This window comes from Mus caroli, chromosome 5 (assembly GCF_900094665.2).
Source record: "Mus caroli chromosome 5, CAROLI_EIJ_v1.1, whole genome shotgun sequence".
NCBI classification, from domain to species: Eukaryota; Metazoa; Chordata; class Mammalia; order Rodentia; family Muridae; genus Mus; species Mus caroli.
The window spans coordinates 33,233,760-33,256,217 of NC_034574.1; the positions used below are offsets into that span (position 1 = coordinate 33,233,760).

Below are 22,458 nucleotides of genomic sequence, written 5' to 3' on the forward strand. Positions count from 1 at the left end.
TCTCTCTCTCTCTCTCTCTCTCTCTCTCTCTCTCTCTCTCTCTCTCTCTCTCTCTCCTTTCTCTACCTCTACTACCCTCTTAGCTCCCCCTCCATGCCCTGAATAAACTCTATTCTATACTATACAGTCGTGTGGCTGGTCCCTCAGGAGGAAGGATGCCTCAGCATGGGTGGAGGCACCTCCTTCCCCTACAACTCACCTCACATCCACCAAACATATCCCTCCTCTCTTTATCACCAGGGGCAATCTCAACCATTTATCTCTCAGCTCCCTCATTCCTTATTTTTCTAGAGAGCCCCTCCCAGGATGGGCTCTTCCCAGCGACTTAGGCAGATGCCAAGGCTCTCACAGTCTGGATTTCCCTAAGACAGGTCATCTCCCTGGTCCTTGGGCTTGGCAACCTTAAATGTGAGGTTTACTGTGGTCCTCAACCCCTTGTGGCTGAGATTATTGTTTGCTGGGGAGGCATGGCCACTAAGTGAACACCAGGGGTTTGGAGATGCAGTATCAGGACCAAAAGTTAATCTGTGCTTGTAGGGTGCAGGTGACTTCCCTGGAGGGGGCCCCCTAGATACCAGCGTAGAGCTGAGCATTTCATGCCCCAAAACATAAAAGTTTTCTCGTCAACATCAAGTGCTTTGACTTAGGGTCTGGATTTAAGAGCTAAAGCCCAAGGCCAGTCAGGGACGATGTCTGAAGCAGAAACGGATGGAAGCTGCTATGGAAACCATCAGACTTTAGGGTCACCTTCATCTGGGAAGATCTGTCACAAGTGACAAAACTGTGTCCTGTGTAGATGCATGCAGGGTAGATTGGTGAAGATGGCCGTGAACCTCATCCTGAGGAGGAACACGTGGGAGCTTCCTCCTCAGATCCAGAAATCTCTGGGTAGGCCCCTTTCCCTCTGAGTCATTTTAAAAAGTTATATTTGTTTACATAAGTGTGGGTACATGTGTGGAGATGAGAGGACAAGTTGTGTTGGGGAGGGATTGGTTCTCTCCTTCTACCATGTGGGTCCTAGGATCCAGTGCATATCTTTAGGCTTGGGGGCAAGTTCCTTTAGCCAGAGCCACCATAGTAGTTTTTAACTTTGTAGGTCAATCTCAAAATGTACCTAATTCTACTCAAGTTTTAGCAAGCAGTTAACGCACACCAACCGGGTATATATATACCAAGTATATAGGTATATATACTTGGTATATATATATATATATATATATATATATATATATATATATATACCAAGGCGTTAAATCATGGGTCTTAGGATAAGATGGTGAAGGTCCAAATCTGCTCTTTCTCAGCTCTGTGACTCAGGAAATTAATCAACCTGAATTGCTTTTCTCTTAGTCTATAAATTGAGAATAAAGTTCATTGGGAAAGAATCTGGAGGCTCACCTGTAATCGATTTTCTGTCCCTAGCATAGGGAGGGCAGATCAAATGGGGAAAATGGCCTGTCCTTTTCTCTATTCAACATGCTGATTGCACCTCAGGATTGAACTGGTGAGCAGGAAGGTAAGAGAGCATCCTATATGTTCAAAGCTGCTAGTGGGGGCATCTGGTCTAATATCAGCGGATAGCTGGGGAAAGATCACAGGAGAGGTGAGGAGCGGTTGTTGGTCATCAATATTAGGAAACACGATTAGGTCCCCAGGTCTATAGGTCGCTGCAGTATGCAGCGTGTATCCTGATAGCTCACTGCCCTGACTGATAGGTACCTGTCTTAGCTAAGTCTTAGCTGAAGTAAAACACTGTGACCGAAAGCAGTTTGGGGAGTGATGTGTTTTTATTTTAGCTTACAGCTCTATCACTCAGAGAAGTCAGGGAAGTAACCTGGAGGCAGGAACTGGTTCAGAGGCTATGCAGGTACTGTTTACTGGCTTGCTAACTCGTGGCTTGCTCAGCCTGCTTTCTTATAGCTCTCAGGACCAGCAGCCCATGGGAAGCAATGCCCACAGTAAACTAGGCCTTCCCACATCCATCACCAATCTAGAAAACATACTACAAGCTTGTCCACAGGTCAATGTGGTAAGGGGCATTTCCCTTTTCCAAAATGACTCTAGTTTGTGTCAAGTTGACACAAATCTAGTGAAGCCAGCACAGTGTTCCCTTTGTCCTCCAGCTGTTCTGAACACCTTGCCTTCAAGGTGTGTGTGTGTGTGTGTGTGTGTGTGTGTGTGTGTGTGTGTGTGTGGTGAACTGGTGCTTCCTTGATCATTACAAGATCTCCTCTGTCATCTTATCAGAGTTCCCTAAAACTCTGGATGAGGACAAAAGCTTTCCATCCGCCAATCACAAATGGGAACCAACATGACTCCCCTTCAAAATCAACGACAAATAACACAGGTTTAACTCCATTTCTTTTGCTAGAAATCAAATAAGCAAATGTCACCATGACTGGTTTAGGAGATGCTGGGGCCATCTTGCACACTAGGCAATACATGACTAACTGAAGCCCTGTTCCACAATTCAGTCTTTTCATCAACATACAGAAAACCAAAAAAAAAAAAAAAAAAAGGTTATGAAGTCGTATCAGGGAGAGAGTGTGCTGCCACATTGGATGCTGTCCTAATCCTTCCTCTCAGCATCAGTCTTATAGAGTCTCTAGCATGACACAGATACAAAACCAGAAAATGGCAAGACCATGAAGAAAACTCCATCCTACAGAGAGGGAAACTGAGGTACTACAAGAAGAACAGACCTTCCCAGTGGATGAATGGCTAGGAAACAGTGGAACTGCATTAATTAAAGTTCCACTAATTGTGGCTCCACAGTTAACAGGTACCATGCAAGGTGGTGGATGCGGGCCAGGTCTGCAGCCAGAACGCTCCCCAGCTACTTATTGATAGTGCTCTTCTCCAGAGCTGCCAGGATCCCGGAGGGAGTTTGTTCTCTCGGGTTCATAGAGAGTGCTGTGACACATGAATCCCTGCCATCAGTGAACTTCCCAGGTCACCCTCGACTTCTCCAAGGCATGGATGTAGCTTGATTACCTTTGATTCCTCACAAGCCATTCCTGAGCCTGGCATATGGCATCCTGGGTTCATCATTTTTGGGCTCTCAGACATTACCATCAGCAGGTCTGTGCATTAGCCTGTACCTGCCTTCTGGGAACAGAATGAAGGTAGCCCACTGCACTTTGGTAAGTCCTAAGGGCAAGCAGGGCCACACCCTTTCCCCCATTAGGTTTTGCTTCTTCCTAGGGCCTAAGTTTCACACTGGACAAGGAGATATCTACCCCTTCTCCCCACTTCCCAGGCCAGGCACCATGAGGGAGGGTATCCTACCTGGACCGCTGCAGAACGAGGCAATGATGGCCAAGATGCACACAATGCTGAGGTAAGGGACCCAGGGAGCTTGGTCCTGCAGAAGGACATGAACAGGTGAGAAGCTGTGGGATGGCCAGGGAACCTGTGGTTTTGCATTTTCCTGACTTCATTTGTGTGACAGGCCAATTCCTATCCCTGAGCCCCAGTCGCTGCAAACAGGCAACCACTTGGCCATTCTGCTCTCTGATGTGGGTTGCAAGGAGATGATGCCGGCAGAATTCCATAGTCACCAGTAAGCAGGGAGTGTAAATAAGTGTACAGTTCCCAGCAAACCAAATGCTCGAAAGCAGTCATTCTCAATTCCTCACGCCGTGACCCTTGAATACAGTTCGTCATGTTGGGGTGACCCCAACCATAAAATTATTTCATATTACTTAAAATTACTTCATAACTACTGTTAGGAATCATAATGTAAATATCTGCATTTTCCGATGGTCTTAGGCGAGCTCTGTGAAAGAGTCATTCAACTCTCCAAGAGATCATGACCCTGAGAACCACCGCTCGAAAGGAAGGCATCGATTGGAGCAAATGTTCAGGCAAACACCATCACACTTCACTCAGTACCACTCCTCCTGTGTAAAGCACCACACTCACACTCCTGCCATCCCAAGAGTGTGGGGCACTAACTCATTTATGGAATGTGTCTGGGGTTCCTGTCACTCATCTATAGGCAGGTCTTGAGAGAGCTCTGAGGTCCTGTTGGGTGGGACTTAGACTGAGGGGATGTTTGAAGCAGAAGAAAGACCGATTCCAGAGCAGCTTCCATTATTTTCTCTCAAAACCTCAGATGACCAAGGACACAGCCAAGCCATCCAGCTCAGGACAACTATATACCTGGATACAGGAAAATACAAGCTCAGGCAACACACCGTCTCCCATGGAAGAGCCAGAAGGACTTGGCTTCTGACATCACCACACTACCTTTGCCTCTTTCTAGAACTGTTTGGAATGTTAGCATGTTGATGCTGACAGATGACCAAGATGCCCAACTTTCAATGTCAAGATTTATTCCTGAAAAGAAAAAATGCCCAAACTTACCAGCACTGCTGGCTTGAGACACCCATAGGTACTCCATGAGTGCAGGCTGCCCTGAGAAGGGTAGGGATCAGAAGGAAAGCTATGGGCCTGTAATAAAGACCCTGGGATCCAGTCCACCTCTGCCTTTATCCAGCTGTGAAACTTGATCACTTGTATTTATGATTCTGACTTTCCCTCCATAAAAGGAGGTAATCTGGGGCTGGAGAGATGGCTCAGTGGTTAGGAGCCCCTGCTGCTCTTGCAGAGGACCCAAGTTCACTTCCCGGCACTCACATGGTGGCTCACAACCATCTATAACTCCAGTTCTAGAGAATCTGTCCTCCATGGGCACCAGTCACACGTGTGGTGTGCAGGCACACATGTCGGGAGAACATCCACATGCATAAAATAAAATATTAAGTTTTTCAAAGGAGACAATCTGAGTTTCTCAAGGCAAGCGGGTGTAATTGCTCCCCTGTGTAAATATAGGCACCTATAGGTGTAAACACACAGTCCTGCATCACTCCCCCCACATGCTTTCAGCAGCTCCTCACAGCATCCCAGGATACAGGGATGACTTTCCCTTGTAGAGTTAGAGTCCAGAAGGAGCCAGAGCACAGTAAGTAGAAAAGCCAGGACTCTAGCATGAGGGATCCAGGTGACAGAGGGGTTACTGAGAAGTCACCTGACACACAGTACCCAGCTCCCTTTACCAGGAGGTGAGAACTAGAGGGGGCACCATAGGGGCATTTAACATAATCCCCCACTCCAAAGATAGGTAAACTGAGGAGCAGGGAAGGGAGGAGTCCCTTCCACAACACAGGTCATCTGTGACAGTAGCAGGGCCCTTTCTTATTCCAAGTTTCAGGGCCCATCGCCAATGCCCCTCAGGGCTCTGGAGGTGAGGCTCCATGGGAGAGATGCCTCACAGGAGGGGTCTGTTGAGAGGACGAACCCACAAGACCAAAGTGATGACAGCTGAGGCAGCTACCCACTGATCCCCTTAAAACATGACAGGCACAATATCTTACCTGCAGGGTCAGTGTTGCGGTGAGGGTCCCAAAGAATAGGGCCATCAGCCCGAAGCCACCAATGAGGAGAGGTCTCCTTCCTAAGCGCTCAATGACCAAGCCCTACTCAGAGAGAGAGAGAGAGAGAGAGAGAGAGAGAGAGAGAGAGAGAGTTCACTTCAAGCCCATACAAAGGGGACCCAAGTCCTGGGAAGATGGTGGAGGGCTGTGGAAGGCTATGGAGGGCTGCTTTGACCAATGGGGTATGAACTAGGACAACCATATGCAGCCCCAGCAGCCCTGTCCTCCCACCCAGTTCTCCGCAGCTGCAGCTTTGAGACTATTACTGGTCTCTTCCCACTGACTCTTCTGTCTGCCACCACGGTGGGTAGAAGCAGTGACCCTAAAATACAGTAATAATGTGGGAAGGCAAGTGTCAGAGTGAGGTGGGCCTAGACCGACATCCCAGGTCTGCTACTTTGCAGCTGTCTGGACTTCAGCTTATGACTTGAGGCAGGAACACTGTCACCTCACCCTGCCCCACCCTGAGGTATCAAGGGGTTGAATGGATTAAATAAGGGACTGCCTGCTGTTTATATTAGGTTCCCGTCCCCACTGCTTCACAGAGAAAGAACATCAAGGATCAGAGATGAGGTAACCTAGAACAGGTCACAGCAGAAAATGAGGAGGCTAGGAGCTAAACTCAAGGTGTCATCAAAACTCATGATTGAGCTCAATGGAGCAGTTAGGAGGGCTTCCTAGAGGAGACAGAAATAGGCAAAGCTTGTCAGGTAGGTGGAAGGTCGGCTCAAGCAAAAGCTTGGAGCTGGGAAGATTCCTATTGAAAGTGGCACTTCCTTTCCCCTCTCATGGTCTTCTTCCTAATACCCCCCCAACACACACACACACACATGATCTTCATGTGAGAAAAACCTGTAACGTTTGTTTTCTGAGTTACTTTGTTTAACATAAATATCTCTAGTTCCGTCCGTTTTCCTGCACGTGTCAGGATTTCGGTTTCCTTTAAGGCTGACAGCTATTCCACAGTGTAGATGCACCACATTGTCCTTATCCATGCACCTGTAGGAGATGCTCCACTTCCTGGCTACTGTGAATAGAGCAGGAAGGAACGTGGATAAGCAGGTGTCTATGGCTGGCTGACTTAGAGTCCTTTGAGGGGAAGAGATCTTTAAGTGGGAGGAAGAGAGAAAGGGGGGATAACAGAATTCCTGTGACAAGGAATCAGGGGGCTGTTCTGAGGAATGGGGAGGATCAACAAGAACGAATGATGTGTGAAAATGCCAGAATAAAACCCACACTAAGTTAAAACTCCACACACATCTACCCATCCATCCATTCACCCATTGATCTGCCCATCCATCCATCTATCCATCCATCCATCCATCCACCCATTGATCTGCCCATCCATCTATCTATCCACCCATCCATCCATCAGTCCATCCATCAGTCCATCTATCCATCCACCCATTGATCTGCCCATCCATCTACCTATCCACCCATCCATCCATCAGTCCATCCATCCATCCACCCATTGATCTGCCCATCCATCTATCTATCCACCCATCCATCCATCAGTCCATCCATCAGTCCATCCATCCATCCACCCACTGATCTGCCCATCCATCTATCTATCCATCCACCCATCCATCCATCTATCCATCCATCCATCCATTAAAGCCATCTGCTTTGGGTGAGCAGATGTAGTGACATTGCTGAGGGCCATGAGGTCTGAGCATGTGATCTCTTGCCTGTCAGCTTCAGGTGACAAGGCCCAGAAGCCTTGGGAACTCTGCCTTAGAGTTCCAATGCAGGGAGTCTGTGCCCTGCTTACCAGAAGCCAGGTGACTAGAAGCTGTCTGGGAGGTGGTCTTTCTCCTCAGATGAATGGGAGCTGCAATCTAGGCAGAACAGGAACTGGAGCATGAATGACATTGGCTATTTGGAGAATACAGTCCCAAAAGCCAGGTGATAACTCAGACCATTTGGCTATGGGGAGCAGCCTGGGACAAGATCACCCAGGAGTGACTTTGCTGGGACAGGAGGGGCCTTTAGTGCATAGTCAAGGACTGGCAGTAGGTGGAGATACCCCAACTGGTAAAAGGGCTTTTTCCTGCAGACCCAGGCCTTCCAAACTTCACCTCTTCAGAACCTGACCCAAGAGAATAGAGCAAAGAGGATATTCAGAGGGATTTGGGTTGGAAGACAGGCTGACTTGCGCTCAAGACCTGGCTCTGCCTTTCAGTTTTCCTTGCATGCAGGAGGGATGACTGACTGACTGAACTTCTTTGAGCCTGAGTTTCCTGACCTGGGAAGTGTGGGTGGTAGTGTCTCTGCAGGGTAGCTGTGAGCTGAGAGGGAAAGAAAGCATGCTGAGCCTAAACTTAACTCAGGAGCAACTGTCAGTCAAAGAATGGCCTGGGTGGCTGCTCTCACTCCTATCTTTAATTAGTCTCCATGGCTTTGGATATGAAGGCCAGCCCTTCCATGAATCAACTTCTTTTTGTATGGCCACAGATTTAGCCTAGGTGACAGGAGTGGGGTCATTTCTGAGCACCCATTCTGTTGGAGGCAGGCACTGAGCACATTCTAAATACTAATCAGTTAATTCGCACAAATACACCCCATGAAATGGGCCTTCTTTGCCCCATTATACAAGTGAAACAAACAAACAAAACAAACAAAAATAAAAACCAAGAGTCATTGGGAAGTTGTTCAAGGCACATGACCGATAAAGGGTTGAAGCAGGGAGTCCCGCAGAATCTTTTCTAGCTTCGAAGATATTAACTTTCCCAAAAGTAGAAACTGGCAAAGCCCTCAGTTTGTAGCAGCCCAGTGTCCCATCTTCATGTTCAACCATTGAACACATAGAGCATTAAGTCCTCGGCTGATCCTCTTTTCTCCCTGCCCTCCCTGGAGGCCCTCACTTCACTGTTTCCCCCAGAATCCAGGACCACCCCTGGCTGCCATGGGTTCTTTGCTGATGGAGTGAGCAAGGCAGATATGCAGTGTGCAGGAAGGGCAGTGAAGACAGAGAGGAGGGGGCAATGAGCTAACTCTATGGGAGGCATGGTGGAGTACAGGGGCCAGGGAGAGTCACAGAAAAAGCGAAGGAGAGTAGAACTTTGTGGGAAAAGAGGGTGGAGAGAAAATACAAAGGAGAAGGAGAGAGGGGGGGGAGGGAGAGGCAGAGGGAGGAAGAGACAGGGAGGGAGAGATGAGGGAGGGAGGAAGGGAGGGAGGGAGGGAGGAGCTGGAGGATGGGGGGTGGCTTTGTTTCATCGGTATCACAGAGATGCTAAGCTAGAGTCCCTGATGGACGAGGTGCTGAAATCAGCACAGAGACTGCCAGGAACAAGCTTCCATATGGCATAGGGGACCAGGTCACAGTGAGATTAGCATGTTACATTGCAACTCTGATTCTGACACATGTAACAGCTGTGCTGAGGTTAGCATGTCACAGCTAGAGATTAATGTGTCACATTGCTACACAGGGAGTCTCTGTGGTTACAGTGGGCTGAGCCTGCCTCGTGCTGTGAGTCCAAGATTACGAGTATTACACTCGGGCGTGACAATGTGTTACATTCCACAGAGATGGACATGCATCGTTGATTGATATCCATGTTTTCAAACATAACAAAAGGTTTCGTTAGCCTAGGGGACAGGGCTCTGGAGAGAAGAAGCTCCTTCAAGTGAGCCAAACACAGTGTCAACATTTGAAAATGTCCCCCAAGTACAAGCTAGCTAAGAACCAGTCTTTTACACTATGACATCAATATTCAGGGGCTTCGTTGGGGAGGAGATATGGTTTCCCCCAGGTCACTGAGGAAGCAGGAAGTCGAGTCAGCCTGAAGCTCACATGTGTTCCTTGCATGGGAAGTGACAGAGCTCAGAAGTCCTGGTCCTGTGAGGGCTGTGACCTCCCACCCCTTACACACACACACACAGGGGCCGCATAGGAGATATTTACATTATGACTCATAACAGTAGCAAGACTACAGTTATGAAGTAGTAATGGACTAATTCAATGGTTGGGGGTCACCAGAACATGAGGAACTGTATTAAAGGGCCTCAGCATCAGGAAGGTAGGTCTAGGAAGCCCCCTGAGGCTACAGCTTTCACAAAGATGGGAGTGAGGTAATGGCCCTCTGGTCCTACTGCATCAGGGCATCAGTGTGCTCCCCCTCCAGGCCCTGCTGAAGTGCAGCCTGTCTGAAGGGATTAGAATTCCTACCCTGAACTCAAGCCGTCAGGGAAGTCACTAACTCAAGATGAACAGCTGCTCTGGAAGGTTACTTGTGTCAACTGGGAACCGACTGTCAAGCTTCTGGTGCTTTAAGAAGCCTTCTGGGGACTCTGTGCTGTAAGGTCCCCTCAAAGCTGCCACCACCCACCCAACCCCGGCCCTCAGTGTGTTGGGACCTTTGGGCACACAGCAGTGGCAAAATGTTCCGGGTAGAATTTTAAAAGTTCACTTTATTGAGTTATAATTTTGTTCCCTATTACTATAACCACAATCGAGATATAGAAAATTCCCACATCCATCAAAAGACTCCCTATGTCCCTTCCCTCAGTCCCAAGTAGCCCCTGATCCACTTTCTAACACTAGGTTTAGAGTGAACAGTTTTAGAATTTTAGAATCTTGATAGCGTTTTTGATACCTATGTGTGTGTGTGTGTGTGTGTGTGTGTGTGTGTGTGTGATACACATGAATCGTTCTTTTTCATGGTTGAGAAATATTCCACTCAGTGGATATACCACAACTGGTTTCTCCATACACCTGTTGATGGACACTGGGTTGCTTCTAGGTTTGGTCTCTGATACATCAACATATGGGTCTCTATGTAGACATGGATTTTGTTTCTCTTGGGTAAATACTCATGCATGGAACGGTGAGTGCATAGGTAACTGTCAAAAATGTTCTCTAAATGAGTATATGACTCTAAAGTCAACTAGCAGTGTGAGAGTTTGTTCCTGTTACTCTATTTCCTTGGCAACATTTGGAATTAATCAGAAATTAAATTTTGTCTGCTCTTTTGGTGAATGACAGGATCTTGTGCATTTTAACTTCCCTAATGGCTACTGGCACTGAGACCTTTTTCCTGTGCTTTATGACCTTTGAGAATCTTCTTTGGTAAAGAGCTATTCGAATACTTTCAGAGAGCAGTTGGTCTTCTTGATTTCTCAGGGTTCTTTACATATGTAGGACCTAAGCTCCCTGTCAGATGTTTATACAGCCTCCCAGCCTGCAGCTAACCTTTTCATTTTTTTTTCAGCATCTTTTGAAACAGGCTTAAGATAATCCAACCAAAATGCAAAAGCAGAAACAGGTGAACCCAACTGGGATATTATCCCCATGGTACTTCCCTGAGGCTTCTGAGGCACTCACTGGGGGCAACCTTCAAGCATCCAGTCAGCCAGGCAAGAGTCAGAGCATGGGAATCAGAATCAGAAAAGACCCAGCCTGGGATGGGCAGAGAACAGGGTATCTTCTAAGACCCAAATCTTGCTTTCTCGCAGGTATGAACTCTCAGAGGGCATGGCAGTCATTGAACAGTCAGGTCTGCAAATGCTGAGCACTGTGTCAAGTTCCTACACGGGTTCTAATTCTCAGAATGGTCCAGCTCAGGGGAGGCTGCCTGCAAATGCTCACATCTGCTTTGGTGGGGCCAAAGCAGATGGCTGGTTCTGTTTTAACCTGCTGGGGTGTCTCCTCTGCTGAGTCCCTTTATGCTTTGTTCTATGTCTCAAACAACCATCAGTGATTACATTCATTTCCCCAGCTGCAGTAACTGTGTGTTGCAGACAGAAGGGCTCAGGCTGCAGGGATGCTCCTCATCTGGCCCAAGCTTTAACTCCAAGATCAAGAGCCTGGCTCCCTGTGATGTCTCAGCCCTGCCCCTGCTTTCTCAGGGTCTGCTCCAGCACACCCCAGCCTTCTCGGCATCTGCCCCCAACCCTCCTCTGCCTTCTGAGATCTGCCCTGGCCTTCTCCTCCATTCTGGTGTCCTTGTCCTTTAGCAGAGAGACTCCAATATTCATGGGTGGTCTCCCTGTAGGTGTCTGTTTCCAAAATTTCCCTACTTATAAAGACTCACCATTTGGGCCTCAACTCACTTTAGAATAACCTGATCCTAGCTTAACTAACAAAACTTGCAATGACCTGTCTCCAAATGAGGTCACCCTGGGGGGCTAGGGGACTGGTGGAGGTTAGCATGTGAGTTTCATATCCTAAGTGGCATGTACTGAGTCTCCATTGAGCTTAGTGTAGTCTCCAGCAATTCCTGTTGGTATGATCTGTTACTACCAGTACTCCCTAAGAAGAAATCGAGGGTCTGAAAAGCTAGGCGTTTGGCACCAAAGCTGGCCCCAGATCATGACCAACAGCAGGGCCGGGAGACCACTGAGCCCAAATAAGTCCCTGTTGTGCCCTGTCACCCTCATGGCCACAGAGACTCCTGGGAAGTTTGGAAACTCTTAAAGATTTGCATTTAGTTCACTGTAGCACAGTCCCAAGCTGTGCTGCCACAGACAAGACCATGGTGCTGTGGACTCTGCCTCTGACTTGTAATAATAACACAGTCTGTGCTTCCCACCAGAGGCAGGGCAGGCTCTCCATGGCCCCTGCCCGACCATGGTAGACCCTCATCCTCACGGGTGAATGACACTTCCTCGCTGGAAGTTCAGGCATCTGAACAGCACAGTTGAAGCTGCAAAACACAGTCTGGAGAGCCCACTGTTCTGCAAGATGGCAGTTATTTACAGCCAGCGAGCTGCTGAGTGATGGCCGCTGCCCAAATTAACAGCAGATCAAAAGAACGAAAGTGTCTTTCTATCTCAGGTTTTATTAGGCCTCGAAGCCATTTTAATAGACCGTCAAAAATCTCAGTAAAGGGAGTGGGGACAGAAACCAGGGCGTCCTTTTATTGATAGACAATTACCCTGAAGGGTTGCATGAAGTTGTCTGTGTAGCCCTGAAAAGCAGGTCACACAAACTTTGGGAAAGGCAAAGGACTTGCTGAAGGTTGAGTTTGGGGGAGGAGAGGAGCCGCCATTGGCTTTGATTTTTGTTTCCATGACAACTCTTTCTTGCAGAGTTAAAGGATCTCATTGTTACTTTAACAAGAAGCTTAAACCAACGCAAAGGTAATAGTTTATGCTCTGGGCAGCCAGCAGTCTAGAACAGATCTCACAGGGGAAATCTCACAGTTTTAGGGGTGGAGACTCTGCGGGAGGAAAGACTGGCTTTCCTATTTCCCAGAGGAACTTCAGGTTCTCTGTTCTGGCTTTCCCGTTTCCCCTGGGGCCTTCCAGGTTCTCTAATCTGACTCCTCCATCATCTTCCAGGCCAGGCAGCAATGGCGCCCCTTCTGCCTCACATGTTCCCTATGCCTGCTGTTCATTGACCTTTCACCTCTTCCTTTTGTCACTTCAAAGGTTCACTGCTTGCCCAGAGAAGCCCAGGTGCATCTCCAAGCCCTCATTCCCACCTATGAAGTTCCCTCTGACCCAATCTCATGGCCTGTGACTTCAGACCTGGAGAACTTTGGGACCCATTAATGTTTTCCTGCCACAGATGGCGAGGGGGTTAAAAGCTCATTTTATAAATACACAAATCCATTTAGAGATGTATGGTAATTCCCCTAAGCCCACCCTGCTGGTGAGTGGACATTGGGATGCGATTATAGAGCTATCCAGTTCTGAAGCTCATGTGTGAGACACGTACACACACATACACACTCTCACACACACAGAGGGAGGGAGGGAGGGAGGGGAGAGAGAGAGAGAGAGAGAGAGAGAGAGAGAGAGAGAGAGAGATTGAGAGAGAGAGAGATCCTGGAAATTCTCTTGCAAGGACACAAGGACAAGTTCCTCACTTCAGGTGACAGGGTGTGACTTCCTTGTCCCCATAGAGCAGTGAGCATCTGCTGAGCAAGCCCCATCCTCCAGCCCTTCCAGTCACTTAGTGTCATTTGTTTACTCCCTAGTCTGGGTCTGTGAGGCAGGGATGTGTCCTTATATAAAAGGGACAAGGGAACCACAGAGACATGGAACAACTTGCTAGAGTCACCTGTCTCACAAGGAGCAAAGCTGGGCTGGGAACCTGCTCCATCCATGTTCTGAGAAGAAATGCCAACAACCTCACCCCGTGGATGATGAATAAGAAAGGAAGTGGAACCCAGGCCTTGTGAGGCTGATACAACCTTCATTACCAGAGCAACTTTTCAGACAGATGCTTTTCTGGCTACCTGATGTGCCCCATTAAAGTGGCCGGATGAATAGTAGAAGGGAAAGCATTCTGCACAGCCTCTGTTAAAAAAAAAAAAATAGAAGGACCCAGGCTGGGATGTTGACAGGGCTGCTGCCTCCCAGGCACAGAACAAAGCTGTACACAGAGTGGAGATGGGTGGGCATTTCCCAGGCCACCCCTCACAGCTTAACTAGGGGCAATCTCTTTATTCTTTTAAGTTCTCTGGGTTTTTACAAATTTACTTGCAATAAAGTTGGTATTGATTTCTTATAGAAACACAAAACAAAAAGCCAAACTCTAAGCCCTCTTCTGCTTCCTCCACTATCCCCACCCAGGCTGACTAAGTTCTATTGCTCAAAGTTGGAATTAATAACGGAATTGGTGCAGTCTAGATCTGGAGACAGAATTTGGTGACACTCGCAAATAACAAAGCATTGAAATATTTTCCCCCTAACAAAAAGCAGGTCAGGAAAGAGCCCGAACGTCACTCGTCTGCATTTCTAATGGTATTCGTTTTTTAAGAAGTAGGTTGTTAGACTGATCCAGGAAGGCGAGGAGAAACACTGACTCTTCGGACAAGTCAGCAAGAGGGTAGGGAATCTGCCTGTTTGTGCGGACATCACTCTTGTTGGTGGAGACTGGCGAGAGAGACTGGACACCAAGCATCTCTTTCTAGGTCAGCACCCATACTCTGCCACATCAGACATGTCAGCTCATAACCTCTTTCACTGCTGACAAATCCCAGGGCTACTGTGTATCTACAGAGTGAAGCACAGCCCACATTCCCTCAAGAAGACAGATGTGAGAGCTTCGTCAAGAGAGAAGATAAGGCTCAGAAAGGTTGACCACACTGTCCAGCATCACACAGCCAGAGCTAGGAAGAGTTTAGACCCAAGGAATTAAGATACAGAAGGGAAGAGCCTAAGTGGGCTTAGGGTCTGTAGAGCACAAGCCTCTCCCAAATCCAGACCGGGTCCCCTGACAAGGCCACCCCCTCAGGAAGCAAACCCTAGTAGCTCCCTTGGATACCTGTGTGCCATCCAGCCTCTATGGCATTCTCAGGAGCCTTTGGTGACTTACAGAGAAGATAGCAGCCAGTGTCTCAATTCCTCCCGTGCTCAGGGTGATGTATGGGATCTTGTCCTGAGGGATCCCAGCTTTCCCAAAGATGCTGTTTGTGTAGAACCAGATCTGTAATGCAGAAAAGATCCAGAGAGGTCATCCAGAGACCTCGGCTCCTTCCCACAATAGACTAAGGTGTGAGGCTCTCTCTGCACCTTGCCACCAAATCCAGAGTCACAGGTGAGCTGTACCATGTAGCCATATGACGCCCCTCGACCCACGCTTCTTCACTAACAGACTCCGGCATTCTTGGGAGTGATGCCTGCCCACCCTGACCCTGCTTCCTTGAAGATTGCCTTGCAGTTAGGAACAGGTAGCCACAGACATATTGGTGGGACCAGCACAAAGCTTCATATTTTACTTTAGTCTTAACAAGTATCCATTTACTTGTTTATTTATTTATTGCAGGGGTGATGCCAGTGTGTGTGTTGGGGGAAGGGAGGTCATAAAAGAAGTCGTAGGCGGCAGTTCGCTCTTTCCACCACGTGGGGCACAGGGGTTGAATGCAGGTCCATGGTAGCAAGAAGCTTTACTGGATCAGCCATCTCACGAACCACACCCTCCTGCCTCTACCTCTTCCTCCTCTTCCTTTAGAGAAACTTTACCAAAGAGATATGCTCTCATGTTTACTTATTTTATTTTTTCTCACATTCCTTTCTGTGGCCAGGATGCTGAGTGTGACGGTTGGCGCCTCGGTAGCCCTCTTGGGTCATTAAGTAATGCAAGAATGCTCTGTGAGAATCAGAAACTGTTTCTGCTCCACAAAACATTTTATTATGACCCAGTAGAAACTGCCATGATAAATCTACAACAATACACACAGCAGAGAGGATGTTTTTGATGTCTGTGTAACTGTGCATGTATAGTCAGGTCCCAAGAAAACTAGTTCCCCAAACCCCAAAGACAACTCAAATATCCGGAAATGAGCTCAACCTAGATGATAGGAGGGATTCTGACGGATGAAAGCTAGTTCCCCAGGAGCTTGTGAAACCGATTCCCATCTGCCAAAAGGGATCACTTCCACTGCCTCTGGCATGAAGGACACATGGCTACCTGGGGACCTATCAGCATATGAAAGCCCACGCTGGCCTCCAGGCTCCTTCAGGATCACAAGTACCTGTTACATATTTGAAAGTTCAAGATACCTCCCCTACCCTGAACTCCCTCCAGCTCAAAGGATTCCCTCCCTACAGCTACTAGTTCTCCTTGTGAGCAGGCTATCTCACTACTCACCTTCTTACTCTCCTACACTCTCTCTCCTCTCTTAATCTCAGTACTCTCTCTTGCTTCCACTGACTATTTCTACCGCCCCTCTCTCCACACACACACCTACACACACACACACACACACACACACACATACATATATATATATATATATATATATATATATATATATATATATGCTCTATTCTCTTTCTCTTGCTATCCCACTATCTCCAGCATTCTCTTCCAATTCCCTAGCCCTGGTTGTGTCCAATCTACTGGCCATGCTCAGGCTACTTTCTCTGTTCCAGACTTCCCCGATGCCCCTGGATGTTCTCTCTCTCATAGCTACAACAAAACCCTTAACTGTATCATAGATCAGTCATGCAGGCAGTTTCTTGGCCACACCCCCTCATATACAGAAACATTGGGACTGTGTAGCTCTTGGCAGAGTCACTGACATCCACAGCTCTGATGCCAGGCACAGCACTGGATATACTACCCTACTTGTGTGAGGAAGCCCTTGTTTCTAATGTCTTGTTACAAACACTTGTTTGGGAAGCTGTTCATGCCCAGGGCATAGAGAATCAGGACTAACTTATATCCAAAAGCTGGTTAGGTTTGCAGTGACAGGTTACTTTTCACAGCGTCTCCCAAACACCCAGAGCCACAGTGCACATGAGCTACTGTCCTAATTCTTGGATCAGTTGGCAGAGATGGGTTTTAATTTCACACGAAGTAAAGACCCACTGTCCTGTGTTATCTGTATCCCCACTGAGTGGGTAGGGAAGGTAGGACTTTAGGCACTGTCAGAATGAATATTAGCTGATATATTTGCAGGGCACAGAGGCAGTACCCCACTAGCCGCCCGTCCCTGCAGCTCTGAGGCTATCTGTCAATCTGAACCTTCAGTATCCCTAGACTTTTCATACCATAGGATGGTCATGGCCTTCCAGACCCAGTCACAATTATATTGTAGACTCAGTTAAGTGACATTCTTTGTCACCCTGGCTTTAATGCCACAGGACTCTGTGCCTTCCACTCAGAGGGAGGCAGGGCTTCCAGCTCCCACCAACACTTGATGTATATTTTCCTGTAGAAGCTACTCTCCAGCCCCATGCCATCTCAGCTTCTCTGGCCTCCATGACCCCTTATGTCTCTAGTTTCCATTCTCCCTGAAGTGGAGCAGCTGCAGACATCCTCGGCAGGTTAAAAGTCAGACATTCTGTGTTTACTGTAGTCTGGCCTTGAAGAGAACTGAGCCGTCTTGCTAAATGCATCTAGACAGCAGTAGGCAGCTGTCCCTTAACCCCCAGCCCCAGCCTGGAGCCTGTGAGGTCTGCAGAGCTTGCCTGTCCCCTTCTGCCTGACCCGTGTACCACCCTGCCCCCACCTTCATTTCGAGAAGCAGGAGATGACTGCCTTCACCTTGACCTCTGTATGAACTGAAGGTGATATGATTGGACAGTTTCAGGCCCTTGTGAAAAAGAAGAAAGTGCCTGGGACACTCAGTGTCGGGGAATCACAGCCAGAGCTGCCCCCCATCTAGACAAGTCAGCATGAACAATTCCCTTCACTCGCTTCCCCTTTTGCAGGCTGTCTCAGGTTCCCTACTGCTGTGGTTCTAGCATGCTGAAGTAACCAGGAAAAGCCTTCATATAACAAACAATAAGCATCCTTGTAGATGGTTCTCTCCATGAAGGCATTCAGACTCTTTAGAAAAAAGAGCCTCTGTTGTCAGCCATTGTGGAAGGCATCTGTGATGCCCTCCTCCTTAAAGGTGTATCCTTGAGGAGCCCCACAGGGGCAGGGCTGGTGTCTTTCTGAATCTCCCCTAATGCCTCACTCTCGGCTCCTGGCACAGTGTTTGGATGAGGCAGCATGCTGTATAATCATTCTATCTGTGAGAGGACTGAGGAGAAAGCAGGGGCCACTCCCTATGCAATGGCACCAGAGTAGGGAGATGCCGCCAGGGAATCCATTCTTCTTGATACATGATACAGACCCCTCCACTGCAACCTATGGCTCCTAACTCCTCTATCTGCTCTTGTCTGTAAACACACTGGCCGTGGGCTAAGAGATTCTGGCCTGCTTCATCTTTGTCCAGCTTATGAGTAACTGTCCTGGTAGTGATCAAACACTAAGAAGTAACTTACATGGACGGTTTTTGTCGTTTGCTGTTGGGTTGTGGTTTGAGACGGTGTGATCTGTCATGGTGGGATTCGTGGAGCTGAGACTCCCTACAATCTTACAGATCAAGAAGTAGACAGCAAATGGGAAGCTGGGTTGTGACCCCCGAGACCTGGAGGAACACACTTTCTCTAGCTCACCTCTGTCTTGTAAGCTGCCCACAGTCTCCACACACAGCACCACCACCTAGGAGCCATGTGCCCTAACACATAGGGACAGTCCGCATTCAAACTGTAACACCCAGAGCAAGGTAATGCTGACCTGGACATGCTTGCTGGACATGGCAGGACCCATGGTCCTTCCAAAACATCTCTGTGTTAATCCCAGCATCTGAGAATCTTAGATTACACAGCAAGTCTGAATCTAAACATGGTCAGGCCCTGGAGGCAGCAGTTTTTCCTGGATTGCCTGAGTGAACGGTAGATGAAGGAGAAATGGGGAGGCAGAGTTGGAGGAAGTTGTAAGGGTGGGAGAGGATGGAGGGAGAGAAAAATCAAACATACTTCATTGCAGCTGACTCTGAAGATGAGAAAGGAGGCCACGAGCCAAGGGAAGGAGGCAGCTCCTAAGACGGCTGGGAATGGATTTTCTCCTGGTGTGTCCAGGATTGGGTGTGGCCTGATTTGATTTGAGGACCTCTGACCTCCAAATCCATCCAAAAGAGGTTTGAAACTTCTGGATGTCAGTGATGTGATTTTTTTTTTTTAAGGTCCAGTGGTAACAAGAAATGCGTACACTGGCGAGATGTAATTCATTTATAGTATACTTTACCTGGCTGTGGGTACTTCCCACACACACGTGATCTGTGGCTCTGTTTTGAGGTCTAGGAGGAAAAGGCCTGCTCATTTATTAGATATCTTTTGGTTGCTCTCTTAGGCTTTTGCCCTGCTGGTCAGAACCTACTGGCATTTTCTCTGTGTGTCCTGCTCAGGTCCCAGTTAAAAGCACGGTGTTTTTCCCTGCCCATCCTTGTTCTATCAAGAGCTTTGCCTTGAAGCATGAGATTTGGTGGCAAGCCAGGATATGCACAGTAAGGGTCTCATGGGACTTAAACAGCTAAAATAGACTGGGTTTGAAAACAGCCACACACATGACAAATTGCCAAGTAGAAGCCCTGGCCCATCAAATGCCCTTGGCAAGTGCCCTGAGTCAACTCAGGCGTTAGCCAGACTGTCACAACTCTCTCTCTCTCTCTCTCTCTCTCTCTCTCTCTCTCTCTGTGTGTGTGTGTGTGTGGGGGGGTGCGTGTGTGTCTAGGTCAGAGGTCAACCCCAGGTATCATTCCAGGTGCATCCACCTTATTCTTTGAAGCAGGCTCTCTCACCAGCCCGGGCTGGCTGATTGAAGTAGGGAGACCCCCGGGGGGTTCCACCTGCCCATCTCCCAGTGCTGGCATTACAGGCATGTGCCACCATACTGGCTTTTTATTGTAGGTTGTGGGGATTGAACTCAGGTCCTCAAGCTTGCACACGGAGAGCACTTTGCCAGCTGGGCCATCTTCCCACCTCACAGTTCCTTAAAGAGTCCCTTTGTATTGAGAGGAGGGAGAGGACAAGAGTGGGCTGACCCCCCCACCCCCGTTTTCTTTTTAAGATTTATTTATTTACGTAAGTACATCGTAGCTGTCTTCAGATATTCCAGAAGAGGGCGTCAGATCTCATTAAGGAAGGTTGTGAGCCACTATATGGTTGCTGGGACTTAAATTCAAGACCTCCGGAAGAGCAGTCGGTGCTCTTAACCACTGAGCCATCTCTCCAGCCTTAGGGCTGACCCCTTAAAGGCCCTTTATTTTCACTTGATCTTAATTTTAAGATTGCTGGTCTTAGAGGCCACAAGGCTGGGCTGTGTGCTATCAGTCTCCTGCTAGCTGCAGATAACCTTGTTGGTGTGTAAGTTAAATTAGAATAGCTGCCAGGCTACCTGGCATCAAGGTTCCAACCCTTCTGCATCAGTCTCCAGAGTGTCTGGATCAGTGTGCCCCAACAGACCATCTCTTCTTTGCAGGAACTTGGAGCCACTATCGCTGAAAAGTCTGACCCTTGACTTGAGGCTGTCTTATAGGTGACTGAAAGGGGACAAATGGCCCATCATGGAAAAGGATTTAGAGGTAACTAAAGGCTGTTAACTCAGTGTTGCCATAACCTAGAGAGCACGGAAGGCAACAGGGATTCTGGCATCAGTGGCCCGAGCGATACATAAGGCCTATTTCATAGGGTGTTTCTCAGCCAGGGCAACTTGACCCCCAGGGCTGCAGCTGGGCAGGGGCTAAGGATGACATTAAACACTGCAGTCTCAAGATGGGATTCCAGCCTCAGATAGGAATGGTTTGGATTTGAGAAGTCCTAACCTTGTGCAGGTGTAGTGTGTGTGTGTGTGTGTGTGTGTGTGTGTGTGTGTGTTTGTGTGTGTGTGTGCGCACACGTTTGAGTGTGTATGTCTAGGTCAGAGGGCAACCTCAGGTGTCATTCCAGTGCATCTACATTGTTCTTTGAAGCAGGCTTTCACCAGCCCGGGCTGGCTGATTCAGGTAGGGTGCAGAGAAGGTGAAACTTATTTAATTTCGCTATAAAATGGGACCAAGTGTAACTTGACAGGGCAAGCTCCACATTGGACCTTGAGCCATCTATAAACCACATTGTCTTTCTCGTCTAAGAAGTACATATGATGCCCCCACCCTGTTGGACTCTGTGGGAACAGAGCAAAGGGACCAATGGGAAGGTGCCAGCCTGGCAGTATTGACTAGTGCTTCCCAAGGGAGCATAGTCATCTAAACGAAGGGACAGAGCATGTTTTAAAGCCACCTACTGTTTTTATCTGGGTTAGTTCTTGGCTATGGCCTCTGGGCTGTGGAGAAAAAGGCTGCAGGAGAGGGCCTGGACCCAAGCCAGGGTGTCAGGCTCTTGGCTGGCATTTACAACTAAATAGCACATGTCTTTTTGTCTATAAAATCGAGATGTGTTCTGTGGCTGCCTAGGGGTGAGGTGGTGCCTGAACAACACAGGTGGGATAATCTGACTGGGACACTGAGGATTCTCTTTCCTTAGGGCTTAAGTACCTAGAAACTGGGTTTCAGACAATTGGTGCTCAAATCTCCTTTATACAGTGTCCAGCTGCGAACCTTTGGGAAAATGTCTCAGTGTCTCTGCATAACAGTGGGGCCTGAAGGACTGCTTCTGGCCCCACAAACTGCTAATGTATGCACCTGATCAGGGCCATAGCTGAGTGCACAGTCAGGCCACAGGAAGCAGACAGCCCAGGTTTCCAGCTATAGGTTCACGGGGACAGTGATGTGGAAAGCCAGGTCTCTGAGTTAGTCTGGAGATCTCTGTCCTGTCTCAGGGAAAGCACATGAGCTTGGAAGGCAGAAATGATCACCACCCTACAAACCACCAGAGAGGTTTTTCTGGCACAACTCTGTGCAGTGGGGTGTGAAGGTTCGCCAGCCCGATTCATCTGTTACAGAATATACAAATGGAGGAGGAGACAGGTCTGCCCAGCAATGAATGGCATGGCTTTCCATCTAACTGCCTCATTGAGCATGGATTCCACATGTCCTTAAGACTCTAAGTGTGAGCCTTAGAAAACAGTGCATCACTGAGAGTCTGATACACCTGCCCTTGAGTTTATCTAGGGGAGGGACCTGCAGAATGGGCAGTGGTCACTCTGGGCCTAAGGCTGAGCTGTTGATTTCCCCAATTGCTCTTAGTTCTTCTCACTTAACTGGACCAAGGCAAAAAGGCAAAAATGACTACTGAACCAAGTGATCTCATTTTTACACAGGTGTTTCCAAAAATAGAATCTAGAGTTGGTGAAATCTGGCAGGATGTGTGGCTATTTCCCAATTTCTGCACAGTGGCTTTGCTGTCGCTCCCTCTCCCACCTGAACAGCACCTGAATGACACTAGGAGGTGCTGGGCTCTTGTCAAGCAGGTATAAATCATCTGGGTTCTCTGGAGGTCCTCCCCCACAGCAATCCTTCCCTCCCTCTGTGCTGTGTGCCCAGAAGCCTGCCTGCATCCCTTCAGGGATGGAGAACTGACCACATCCCGAGGTGAGGCATCCCACTCCATTTCCCAGAAAGAAGCAATCGCACCCAGCTTCCTCACTTCCCACATTTGGGGATTTTACCTTCTGGGACATCGGAGAGAGGCCTCTAGGGAGGCCCCAGCTCAGACTCCAACAAGCTGAAGCCAGCACAGCTAAGACTGCTTCTACTTAAAACGTATTGGTCAGCCGGGCGTGGTGGCGCACGCCTTTAATCCCAGCACTCGGGAGGCAGAGGCAGGCGGATTTCTGAGTTCGAGGCCAGCCTGG

The 22,458-nt window shown here is 48.3% G+C and overlaps 1 protein-coding gene across 7 annotated transcripts in view; it reads right to left on the reverse strand.

Moving 5' to 3' along the window:
* Slc2a9 (solute carrier family 2 member 9) overlaps positions 1–22,458 on the reverse strand; it is a 128,173-nt gene that overhangs the window by 28,038 nt on the left and 77,677 nt on the right. For all 7 annotated transcript variants that reach the window (XM_021162163.2, XM_029478108.1, XM_021162164.1 and 4 more), the window contains 3 exons: positions 14,707–14,817; positions 5,379–5,480; positions 3,289–3,364 (listed from right to left, as the gene is read on the reverse strand). In XM_021162163.2, coding sequence (XP_021017822.1) covers positions 3,289–3,364; positions 5,379–5,480; positions 14,707–14,817 — 289 coding nt within the window. The remainder of the gene's footprint in view (positions 1–3,288; positions 3,365–5,378; positions 5,481–14,706; positions 14,818–22,458) is intronic.